The following is a 13977-nucleotide window of genomic DNA, read 5'->3' on the forward strand; positions in this document are numbered from 1 at the left end:
ATTATTCAATTTCAAAAGGTGTCAAATTAAAATTTTTAAAAATTTGAATATTCAGTAATTTTAATTTTATAAATTCTAAAAAACTTAGTTTTTTGAAAAATTTTAATTGAAAATATGTTGTATTTTTGAACATCTATTCTAATAATTAAAAAACTTTCAACTAATAAAAATTTTTTAAAATTTAATTAAAAAAATATAATTTTTGACAAATTTTAAATGAACTTTCTTTTTGTTAAGTAATTAAAATTTTAAAGAACTTTTCGAAAACTAAGAAATGATTTATAGGAGAATTTTACTAAAAAAATCTAGAAAATAAATGTAATATTCTAAAAAAACTTAAATATCTTAAAAAATTTTAATTAAATTTTTTTTTAAATTTGCTGAATTTTTGAACATATATTATTTAATTAGAAAACTTCCGAATAATCGAAATTTCATAAAATTGAATTGAAAACAATTGAATTTTAAGTCAACTTTCTTTTTTTATAATTGAGAAATTCAATTCTCAAAAAACATTAAAAAAGTTAATAATTCAAAATAGGTAATTGATTTACAGCCAAATTCAAGTTTAAAATTCTATAAAATAATTGAATTTTTCATAAGTTACAGTATCAATTTATTTATAGAAGTATAATAAAAATTCAGATGGTTTTAATTAAAAATTGTTTGAAAATTTCAATTATGGATGATATTAGAAATGGAACAAATAAATTGATGGTATTTAATTTAAAAATGGTTAAACTTTTGAATTAAATTACTTACAGTCAAAAAATCTATAATAATTGAATTTTAATATACAATTGAGGCCTTGGATCCAATAACTCGCCCGACGCTCGAAGCCACGCGCTAATACCAGTCGGGTAGCAGTGAGTGGCCCAGAGGCGCTCACTGCTCACTGACTGGCAGTTGCGCGTTCCTCCGAGCGTCGGGCGAGTTATTAGATCCAAGGCCTCAATTGCACTTTTTAAAAATAATTAAATTTTTATTATTAAATTTAATTTTATGTCTTTAAAAATATTATTAAAAGTTTGAAAATTAATCGAGCTTTTTTAAAGAAAAATGTTAAGAAATATCAAAAATTTGTTTGGAAATAATTAAATTTTACAAAAACTTTCACTGCGAAAAAACTTATTTGATTAAAATAACAGATTACTTGTTGATTATAAATGAAATATTTCATTGAATCAAATAATTTTTATTTAAATGAATAAAATAGTTCAATTCATATCTACTTTAAATACTGAAATTATTAGTTGAAATACAATTTATTTGATTTAAATGAAAATTATTTTATTCAAAAGTCAATATTTATTTGAATAACAGAATAAAATATTTCTAGACAAAAGGGTTTCCTCTTTTTTCCAGAAATACTTTTAACATTTAACTTTTGTGAAAATAGAAAATCACATTTTTTTCGACAAATCAGAATAAAATGTGACTTATTTTTTTACTTTTTGGTACTTCGAATCGACTAAAACGACTTTTCTTGCGCCTTATTCTCTAAATTTGAATTAGTAAAAATGTTTACTAATTTGAATTAGTGACTGACTTTTTGCTTTTGAATTAGTAAATCTTAATATTAAATTAGTAGAAATTACTATACTTATTAATAAAATTTACTAATTCAAATATAGAGAGTATGAATTCGATCTGAGGCCTGAACTAAAGTATAAATTAAAATCAGCTGCACAAAAAAATGTTAATAGTTAACAAAATTAAAATATATAATTAGTTTATAAATTCAAATCCTGTATGATTTTGTTTTGCAAATTTTTGATTTTAAAAATAAGCAAGATCAATATGGAATTCGTCAATAAATCAACTAAATGTGTAACTCAAAAAATAAGTTAATAATTATAAATTTTTAAGAAAAAAAATGGAACCTTTTTTATAGGATTCTCTTGTATTGATTTGAGCAGAAGATCTGTATTCATTAACATAAAAGAAAATTCCCTCGGAATATTTTCAATTCGGTCGGTATTCGATGACGTCATTACAAACGACATACCCTTTAGAATACAGAGAATGGGTGTATATGTTGGGTAGGGGGTCGAATCAGTAGTAAAGAAGATTTCCGTCAGACGGCATTTCGTTGCAATCCTGCGGAACAATCAATAAAATCGGCGCAGAGCAATGGAAAATTGTATTCCGTGAGCTTCATGACACGCTCCGAGCTTTTCAGTCTGACATTCGGTCGCGCAGAAAGCTCAACGATATAATTTCATTTTCCAAAAAGAATAGGACAGACAAATTTTTCTTTTTTTTAAATTTTTTTGCTGAAACTTTATATATGTGATGAAGTGCTAGTCAAAGCGGCGGCAAAATGGCGACTCTCGCGCAAGAAACAAATAATATGTTTCTTTTTATATGCCAACATTAGAATTTACATTTTTCAAAATAACATAATGAATTACATTCACGTGTAAGAAATAATAAGAAATAATTCATTCAACTGCCTGATAAAAATAAGTATTTCCAGGGTGTCTACTAACCGGGAATTCCGGGAAAACCGGGAAATAACCGGGAATTTTATTTGACCGGGAAAAACCGGGAATTAGCCGGGAATTTTATACCGAACCGGGAATTTTTTCACAAAAATTAAAAAAGTTTTATTATTTTAATTTGTTTTTAAAAAATCAATTTTTATTTCAATTTTTATAGATATTTATACTGTTCTCTAAATTTAAGTTACTTAAAAATAATTAATTTGATGATAAAAAATCAGTTACGAATTCAAATATATTATGTAAATAAATTTTTAAAAAATTATGGAGTTAATAGAAATATTGCGAAATTCGACTGAAAATATGTAATTAAATTTGTTAAAGAAATTCATTAGAAACTTTTTAACAAATAGAATTTTCAAAGTATTTTAATTTAATAATTTATTAATAATTGAATATTATAAAGAGTAAAATTCTAATGTATTCATGTTTCTTACTGCGAAGATTAATAATTAAAATTTTTATTAGTTAATTTAAAAAATATACATACTTAAAATTGTTTAATGAAATTGAACTTTCGCAAAATTTTTTTTAAATCTAAAAAATAAAATTGTTGTAATTTTTCAATTCTATTGTTTCAAGATAATTGAATTTTTCTAAACAAATCATTGAAATTTTTTTACTTTTTTTGAAAAATAATTGAATTTTTTTAAAGAATTTTATTTAAATTTTTCGAAAATAATCAAGGGAAGTTAGTGACCATAATTATAATTTTATTTTTAAAATTTTAAGTCCCTCTTACAGTTTTAAATCAATTTTTTGCTTCTAAAAATTATACTATTCTATTATTATTTAATAATTATAATTATTGAACTTCTCTTAAATTTTTATCATTTTAAATTTCTGAATGTTCAAATAAATGATATTTATTTATTTCTTGAGCAAATTAAATGTTTATTACATATTAAGTAAATAATTAATTATTGCTGCTTATTATTTTCAAAAATTTTAATAAAATTCTTCACAAAAATTAAATTATTTTCATAAATAATAGCATTTTTTGGAAGGATTCAATTATTTTTATAAATAGTAAAATTCTTTGCAGAAGTTCAATTATTATCAATGTAATTTTAATAAAATTGAAAAATCCAATTTTCAATTATAATTATAAAGAGACAAGATTATTTTTAAAAACTTGAAAAAATTCTTTGTTTAATTCAAGTATTTTCCAAGTTTTTAATTAAAATTATTGAAAAAAACATTATTTTCAGAAAATTTAATGATTTATTTATGTTTAAAATCAAATTTAAATTTACATTTGATAAGAAAAAAAAACCGGGAAAAAATTAGGATATAGCCGGGAAAAACCGGGAAATAACCGGGAATTTTGTTAAACGAAAATAGTAGACACCCTGATTTCTAAACTAAGAGTAAAAAAGGGAGAAATTATATAAGGACCTTAATAAACAGTGTTCTTTATAGTAATTGTAAATAAATAATAAAAAATATTTGTTGTAAATTTTAAAGAATTTGAAGAAGACATTTTTTCTATCGCATAATGTCTCGAGTTTGGGGGTGTCGCTAGCTTTTTTTCTTGTCATAATTTTTTAAACTGAGATTTATATATACATTAGAGTCGACATAATGAGAAAATTGAGAATAAGACACGACAATTTGGTGATAAAATTATAAGGAGGGCTTCTGATACGATTTGTTTAATGGGCAAGCAGGGAGTGAGTAGAACAAAATGCATTTGCATTTCGAAAAGAACAATAATGCGAAGTGCGACTGCAATATTCTTTCCCTCAGCTGGATGGGAAAAGTACCGGATGAATTGCCGGAGGTAAAAATTTTCTTCTTCATACTTTTCACGTATTTTCAATATATATTGAGGAAATTTTTCATTTTTTTTGTTAAGCATTTTTAAATTTCTTTTTTACTTTACTATATATTTATGATCCAAAAGTTTTGAACGTACAAATATTTTTCGAAAAATTTGAAAAAAACAAAATATTTCCATCTCCACATTTTTTTATGTGTGCGAAACAAACGCATTTAATAAAATTTTAATTCGAGCAAGAAATAAATAAATTATGTTCATTTGAAGGTTCAGAACTGTAGAAACATAATTATTTCGTTTAATTAAATTTTTTTTTAAATTTTATTTATTTAAGTTTGAACGGACAAACAATGTCCTTAAGAAAATAACCTTATAAACTAAAGAAAGTTATGATACAAACGAGCCGTAATAAATAATACTATTTTTGGAATTTTAATTTATTTTTAACTACCATATAAAATGTTATTCGCGAAACGCGGTGTTCAATTTATTATTATTATTATGCAAATTACAAAATTTTTTATTTTCAAATATCAACATTAATTTTTAATAATTTCAGATTCAAAATTAAAAAATCCACTTATTAAGTAGGGTCATTTGGGGTAAATGTAAACAAGGGGTAAATGTAAACAGTACATGTTTCAGCTAAATTTACAAATTAAAAAAAAACGACGTCAATATTTTTACCTCAGCTCACCTACAAGATGTTCTGACATTGCCAATATTTTATTTTGACAATTGGCAATGCCATAGTGTAAGTTATTTTTTAATGCAAAAAAGATTGAAAATCAAAATTTTACTGTTTCAGTATTTTGTCTCGCATTTGCATAAAAATAAATTTAAAAATCAAACAAAAATATGTAATTCTTCCTTATTAATGCCCTAACAAAAATTGACTTTGATTTTCGTCAATTTAGTTAATAAATAATTAAGTGTTTACATTTACCCCGAGAATTCGAAAACTCGGGGTAAATGTAAACAGAACTTGAACTACATTTTAAAAGAAAATAATTGAATAAATTTGCTTCCATTTCACAATTTCATTAATTTGGCAATGTAAAATTACATAGAAAAGAAAATTAGGTCCTCTTTAAAAAAAAAAAATTTTTTTTTTAACTTTGATCAATTTTTAGGGTTCCGTACACCTACGGTGTATCGGCGGAACCCTATTGGTGAGACTCTGTTGTCCGTAGCCAAATCGTGTCCCCCCCCCCCTAGCGGCTAAACTATTTGACCTAAAGAGCTCAAATTTGGTCCAGATATGTATTTTCACTCGTAGATTACAGGAAAAATATAGCGAATGTGATTGGACGTGATGGGCATAGCGTTGTCAAGGAAATAACAAGATTTTTGGCCAAAAATGCATAAAAAGTGACCATTCCCCCCCCCCCCTTAACTTCTAAACTATTCGACATGGAGAGCTGAAATTTTGCATGCTGGTGTATTTTTACTCGAATATTACAGGAAAAATATAGAGAACTTGATATGTAATGATGGCCATAGCGTTGTCAAGGAAAAACTAAAAAGTTAAAAAAAAAAATTTGTTTTCACTAACTTTTACATTATTTGACCTGATGAGCTGGAAATTGGTATCCTGGTGTATTATTACAGTCTGACGACAAAAAATTTATTTAAGAAACTTTTAAAAAAAAAATTTTTTTTTTAAATTTTTTTTTCAAAAAAAAAAATTTTTTTTAATTTTTTTTATTTTAAACACGTGGCATTAAATATTTTAAGGAAGAGTGAAATTTTAAGAGAATAAATGAGAGATTGTTTTCTGACTTTAATTTCTTAACTAAAAATAAAAAAAAATTGGACAAGTGCGAGTTGTACACGCACTGCAATGGCGGGTTCCGTACACAAATATTAAAACAATACTTGCAACATTTATCGGTAATTAGTAGAATTAAAATAAACAATTAAAAAAATATATTAAAATCATTTGATAAAAAAGAATAACTAAAAAAATTAAAGTATTGTATATATCTAATATTGTAAACAATAATAAGCAGAGGAACAAAATTTTCAAAATTATAGTTCCTCTGCTTTTTATTGTTTACAATATTAGATATATACAATACTTTAATTTTTTTAGTTATTCTTTTTTATCAAATGATTTTAATATATTTTTTTAATTGTTTATTTTAATTCTACCAATTACCGATAAATGTTGCAAGTATTGTTTTAATATTTGTGTACGGAACCCGCCATTGCAGTGCGAGTACAACTCGCACTTGTCCAATTTTTTAAAAATATTTTTAGGTTCATCCGCCATTTTGAAAATTTAAAATTTGACTTGAAATTCGTATTCAGCGACCTCAAAAACCCCCGAGTAGCCAGATTCAAGCAAATTTGATCAATTTTTAAAAATATTATTTTTAGGTTCATCCGCCATATTGGATCCACCATTTTGAAATTTAAAAATTCGATTTTAGATTCTTATTCAGCAACCTTAAAAACTTCTTTTTACCAAGTTGAATGAAAATCTATTAAAATTTGTTCAAGTTATTCAAGTTTTTACATTACTAATTTTGTAATGGTTGATTGTTTATTTTATATGATACATTATCCGTCGACTGGTTGATTTACTATACATCTACGAAGAATTTTTATCAGTTTTTCCATCCCTTAAAACAGTAGTATACTTGAAATAACTTGTTTCTTAAACCTCGCTTAACTACGCAGTGGTGTTTACATTTACTCCGAATTTTAGGAAAATTTTAAAATCTCGGGGTAAATGTAAACAGTCAGTTTTAGGCGATTCAGGTGCATCAATATTTTTTTGAACCTCATGAAATTTTTCTAAGGAACTCTAGTAACAAGTTTATCCAAAAAAAAATCCGTCCGTTTTACCTTTTAACAAAAAAAAAACTAATGTTTTTTGTGAAGAATAGATATTCCGTTTACATTTACCCCAATTGACCCTACATAGGTAATTAATTATTTTAATTTATTATTTTCAAATATTTTAATAAAATTCTTAAGAATTCAATTATTTTGATGAATATTAAAATTCTTCGAAGGAATTAAATTATTTTTATAAATAATAAAATTCTTCGCAGGAATTAAATTATTTTCAATATTATTTTTTATACAAAAATTTACCAAAGGATTCAATTTTTTAAATTTCTTCAAAAGAATGCAATTTTCGAAGAATTTTAATAAAATTCTTCAAAACAATTAAATTATTTTTATAAATGTAAATAAATAGTAAAATTCTACCCACGAATTAAATTATTTCCAATACAATTTTAATAAAATTTGTCAAAAGGATTTAATTATTTTTGAAAATAGTACCTAATACAATTTTTTCAATGAAAAGTTTTATTAAATATTTGTAAGAATTGAATTATTTTCATGAATAATACATTTCTTCGCAGGAATTCAATTATTTTCATTACAATTTTTATAAAATTCTTCGAAAGAATTCAGTTATTTTTAAATATTGTAATAAAATTCTGAGAAGAATTGAATTGTTTCAAAAAAATTTTAACAAAATTCAATAATTAAATTTCAATGAATTCGATTATATATTAAAAAGTTGTGATCAAATTCTAAGAAGAATTTAATTATTTCCCAAAAATTGTAATAAAATTAACAAATATTACCTATTATTTTAAAAACTTGAAATATATTCTTCATAAATTGTTACTACTACTGTTACGTCCGTAACCTATTACTCTATAAATTATAATGTATGTGTGTTCTTGTAACATATTGTATTTACCTTATATATATATTTTCTAACTCTTATAATCTAAGTATTAATTTATTATTGCCTTATATTCAGTATATTTCTCTATTAAGATATTGTAATTATCATTTATACACATTTCTATTTTAGTATTATATTTAATACATTTTTCTATTTTAATATTGTATTCTAATGTCATATTTTATTTGCATATTGATTACTGTACAAATGTACACTATGTATTTTGAAACTGTAACAATCCAAGAAAGGAAAGTAATATTATTACTCATGTAAAAAGAATAACGATGAAGCGACAATTCGACAGCTTTCTAAAAACGTAGGCCGGACGAAAGAAAGTAAAAGCAGCAAACCCCGAGAAGCTTAGGTGAACAACAAACGCCGAGAAACTTAACGAAAGGGCGATACGTACAATCTCCCGGAGGAAATATCGACAATGCATAGAGAGGTTCTTTCGCTATTAACTAGCACAAGGAGAAACAAATTTTAGCACGTGTACAATTTTTCGGGATCATTACAGTTATGAAAATTCAATATAAAAAGGGCAAGCAGTTTCATTCAGACAGAGAGTAATAATTTGAAAGCCAACCTCATAACATCTTCAGTAGAGAGAGTAATTTTTTGGGAATCAACCTGAACACATCGATCTAGTATTGCTCTAGTGTAAAGAGTATATCATCAGCGAGTGAATTACATCTTCAAGTTTTATTTTTGAAAGAAAGTTCGAATCAGTATTTTAAAGTACAACTTAATAATTTCCAAAAAAATATTAAATTGGAAATAAACCCAAGTATCAACGAAAGTCTAATATTGAAACGCAGTTCCAAGTTTCAACAAATCTTATATCGAAGTACATATATAACAAATTTCGAAGCATCGAAATTTGTTCAAGAGGCGACAACTGTCTGGAAGAAAGCAGATATTTTCAAAATACAATACACTATCTCATTAGTGTAAACAAGAGGATCAACACTCAACCATTAAGGACAACTGTCACAGGCCCCATTGCGTCTAGCCCTCAACACCATTGGAGATCGGACAACCAGATACAACCACCAGTTCATACAACACCAGTAATCGTTATTCTTTAAAAGTAAGATTTTCTAAACTCAATTATACTCATTGTATTTTGTCAATTCTTTTCTTTCTTGTTGGTTTTTAAATAAATTATTCTCTCAGTACATCCCAGTAAACGAAAACTAATTGAAATGAATTAAAAAGAATTCACAAAGAGCTTTCGTGAATCCCGCTTTGTGACAAATACGAATTGGAGCCATGATGCAATTTTCCTGAATTCGTGAAACTGTATTGAACTTCCGAACCTTCTATCCGTACCAATTCACTGGACAAGTTTTGAGCCTTTAATTTTTTTCAATTCGTTAGCACGAATTCAATGCATTCCTTGGCCATTTCTTTCGAATGCGAATTCGTTTGGACAAATTGGTACATATTGAATTAAATTCAATTGAATATACAAAGAGCTTGAGTGAATCCCGCTTTGTGACAAATACGAATTGGAGCCTACCAAAAATGTTAATTCGTTTCAATTCATTTGAATTAGTTTTTTTTTACTGGGATTTAGTAGGCTCATTGACTTATCCTCATCCCAAATTAGATTCATTTATGAAACTAATTTAAAATGAGGAACGTTAGGTATATTTAAAAAGGTTTCTTGTTTTTGACGTAACACTACTTTCAAAATTTTTAATAAAAATTATTTAAAAAATCCACATGATTTAAAAAAAATTCTAAGAAATTCTTCAAAGCAATCGAACTATTTTCAAAAATTTGAATAAAATTTTTCGCAAGAATTTAATTAATTCATAAATAATAAAATTCGTTACGAGAATTTAATTATTTTCAGAAATTTTGATTAAATTCTTCGAAAAAAAATTAATTTTAAAAGTTTTTAATAAAATTGATCGCAAGAATTCAATGATTTTCAATACATTAATTTTAAAATTCAAAACATTTGAAGGAAAAATTATTAAATAGTTAGGAAACAAAAAAGCAAACAACCACTAACTTCAAAATGCGAACAGATTACCGGAATACAACGATTATTAATATTATATTTTATTGATTATTTTAAATTTGTGTTTCTATTCAAAATACTGTTCGTTTCTTTTGCTTTCTAAAAAAAATGTTCAAAAAATGTCAAAGAAAATAATTTTTTAAGTTCAAATTATAACTAAAAATTTTAGTAAAATTTAATTTCAGTTGAAAATTTTTAGTTTAAATTTTATTTACAATATTATTTTAAAGGAGAGTACACATTTAGCGAAATGTTTTTATAGAATTAAAAATAATTTGAGTTATAAGTAAAAAAATAAAGAAAAGAAAATTTTATTTGTCGCAAATAATTATATCGGATTTAAATAAAATTTATGTGTACATATTTATTTCTTATACTGAGAGTATTTTTTCTCTGTGTGCACAACTTATATTGTAAAACAGGTAAAAAAATTCTATTTATTTTGGAGAAAAATGAAATGCTAAAAAATTTTTTTTAAATAAATATACCTATATAAAAGAAAAATTTTGAACAAGTAATTATTATTTGAGTCAAATAAAAGGATAAAACAAAATTATTTTTCACTCAATTTTATTTGTTTGAAAAACAAAAACTCGAATACAAATTATTTTCATTCAATTATATAAATAAATTATTAGAAATTATTTTGCGAGAAGATTACTTTAAATTTGATGCGAATGAAGCAGTAATTTTCTTGAAAGCTGAGAAAATTTTCATTTTCAAGATATTTGCGGTTCTTTTAGGGTCAAAGTAATTTTGTTGATTAAAAAAAAGTTATTTTCTTTGTAGTTAAAAAACTTTTTTATCGCCTCAAAGTTTTTCTTATTCGTACGAAATTTGAGAAACTTTCTTTTTTTTATTTAATAAAAGAAAATTAACTTCAATAAATATTCTTCTTGTTTAAAAAAAAAGTTTTCTTAAATCTAAAAAAAGTTTCCTTTGTATTCCAGAAATTTTTATTGAATGCAAGGATACGTGAAAAAAACTTTTAAAGATTTAAGAAATAATTTTTTTTAAAACAAAAAGCGGATTTTAATGATTGTGGAATTTTTATTCTGAAATATAGAAAAAAATAATTTCAGTTCAAAAAACATTTGAATGAAGAGAACATTTTTTTGCATATAATAATTAAAATTTTGTTTTCGAATCCAAAAAAATTTTTTGGGGTACACATTAAAAATTTACTGAAAGTACTTGGGATTCAGGAAACTTTTGATAAAAAAATTTTTAATTTAATTATTCTCAAGAAAAAATATAAAAGTATTTCTAATAAAAATCCATTTTTTTTATTAATTTGTAACAAAATTTTGAATTTAAGAAAAAAAATGCCTTCTGAATATTAATTTGACTTTAAAAAACAAAAAAGGAATTGTCTTTTGAGATACATATTTTTATTTTGAGCGAAAAAACAATGGATTGTAAAAAAAGATATTCATTTGAATAATTGGTGTATAAAATTGCATGATATTAACTCGATTCCTGCAACTTCTAAAAATATATTCTTTTGATAAAAAAGGAATGATAAGAATTAATTATCAAGTGTATATATGTACATATAAACACGGTCGAGTTAAAAATAGTTATTTTCATGTCCATTAGAGTCCAAATAACTAATAACATCTCACTAATTATCAAGAGTCTACTGCATATTCCCATTCGAAATCCGCACACTGACTGACACAAATTCCTTTGGGCGTACTATTTCAAAATAACATTCGGGCCCCAGACATATTAATTCAAAATTAATTAGAGGACCAAACACATTTTTTATACAAATAAAAAATATAATAACCTATAATAATTATAAATATTATGATATAATGTAATATAATAAAATGTAATTAATATTTAATTTATATAATAGGTATTAAAATATTAATTTTAAAAAGAATATTTCATTATAAATTGTAATAAAAATTCATGTTTTCATTAATGTTTTTAGTAAACTACTAAATTTTTGGAAAAAAAGACCAGGTACTATTTTTAGTATAGGAAAAAATGTTGAAGATAAGTTCTTTTTTGTCCTTTCTCCACTAAAAACACTGAAAGTAGCGAGAGACATTATTATAGTGAGACGAAATATTTACAATTTTTAAATTTTGAATAATTCAAAATAGAATTTTCATTTTACTAGTAAAAGTCAAATTTAGTCAGACAAAGTAATAATATCAATTCACTGAAAAAAAATATTCTTAATTTTAGAATATATGGGGCATTCCAGGCCAAATCGGAAATTATTTTGCTTTTGCATCTCAAATTTTTTTTAAACATTTTTTTTCTTTTAGTTTCTTACAAAAAATTTTGAAAAAAATTGATCGATACATACATTGTTGAAAATGAAATTTTATTTAAAAAATTTTAAATTCTTATCGTAAATTAATTAAAAATTTTTTAAAAATATATTTATTAAAAACTACGCGTGAAAACAAAACCGAGTTATAAGCATTTAAAAAAAATTTACGTAAAAAATGTCATGATTCAAAAATCTGTATCTCCTGAACCGCTTTATGAAAAAATTTGAAAAAAAATCAAGGTAGCTCATTTCAAAGAGTACTAAAAGAAAAAAAATGTTTAAAAAAAATTTGAGATGCAAAAGCAAAATAATTTCCGATTTGGCCTGGAATGCCGCATATACTAAAATAGATGCCAAGGATATTCCCCACTTAAATTAAGTGGGAAATATTCTTACTATAAGAATTAACTATATTAACTATAATAATTTAAATGTTCTTTCATTCTTTCATTCATTCACTTTTTCTGTCCCTCACACACTGAAGTTGTCTTTTGTTTATACTTTTGTTTTTTGTTAACTTTAGATAGATTACGTATACATACCTATTATATTATTATTATGTTATATAATTATTTTTATTATATAATTAATTCAATATTGTAATGACAAATAGAAATCATCAGAATTTTTTTCACTTCTTTTTATTAAAAGACTAAAATTTTGTTAAATATTATGTTTTGTCAAATTGAAATTATGCAGATTTTTGTTCTATATTTCTAAACAAAATTAGAAAATTGTTAAACAACTGTGATTAAGAAAAAGAAAATTTATTTATTTTGCACTATTTTTGTTTATGAATCACAATTTTTTAAACAAAATTATTAGGGTCATTTGGGGTAAATGTAAACAAGGGGTAAATGTAAACAGTAGATGTTTCAGCTAAATTTACAAATTAAAAAATAAGTACGACGTCAATATTTTTACCTCAGCTCACCTACAAGATTTTCTGAGTATTGCCAATATTTTATTTTGACAATTGGCAATGCCATAGTGTAAGTTATTTTTTAATGCAAAAAAGATTGAAAATCAAAATTTTACTGTTTCAGTATTTTGTCTCGCATTTGCATAAAAATAAATTTAAAAATCAAACAAAAATATGTAATTCTTCCTTATTAATGCCCTAACAAAAATTGACTTTGATTTTGATTTTCGTCAATTTAGTTAATAAATAATTAAGTGTTTACATTTACCCCGAGAATTCGAAAACTCGGGGTAAATGTAAACAGAACTTGAACTACATTTTAAAAGAAAATAATTGAATAAATTTGCTTCTATTTCACAATTTCATTAATTTGGCAATGTAAAATTACATAGAAAAGAAAATTAGGTCCCCTTTGAAAAGAAAAATTTGATAAAAAAAAAAATTTTTTTTTGAAAATTTGATCAATTTTTAAAAATATTTTTAGGTTCATCCGCCATTTTGAAAATTTAAAATTTGACTTGAAATTCGTATTCAGCGACCTCAAAAACCCCCGAGTAGCCAGATTCAAGCAAATTTGATCAATTTTTAAAAATATTATTTTTAGGTTCATCCGCCATATTGGATCCCCCATTTTGAAATTTAAAAATTCGATTTTAGATTCTTATTCAGCAACCTTAAAAACTTCTTTTTACCAAGTTGAATGAAAATCTATTAAAATTTGTTCAAGTTAT

The 13977-nt window shown here is 24.1% G+C and overlaps 1 protein-coding gene across 3 annotated transcripts in view; it reads left to right on the forward strand.

Annotated features, from left to right (window-relative positions):
* The first annotated feature begins 2196 nt into the window (after positions 1–2196).
* The window catches only part of LOC122504252 (tubby-related protein 4), a 183742-nt gene continuing 171961 nt past the window's right edge, over positions 2197–13977 (forward strand). For 2 of the 3 annotated variants that reach the window (XM_043615268.1, XM_043615284.1), the window contains exons 1-2: positions 2197–2422; positions 4079–4287. In XM_043615268.1, the coding sequence (XP_043471203.1) occupies positions 4192–4287 (96 nt within the window). In that variant the 5' untranslated portion in view covers positions 2197–2422; positions 4079–4191. The remainder of the gene's footprint in view (positions 2423–4078; positions 4288–13977) is intronic. The other variant, XM_043615275.1, reaches the window with a different exon arrangement.

Source organism: Leptopilina heterotoma, unplaced genomic scaffold, assembly GCF_015476425.1.
Source record: "Leptopilina heterotoma isolate Lh14 unplaced genomic scaffold, ASM1547642v1 Lhet_11, whole genome shotgun sequence".
Classification (NCBI taxonomy): Eukaryota; Metazoa; Arthropoda; class Insecta; order Hymenoptera; family Figitidae; genus Leptopilina; species Leptopilina heterotoma.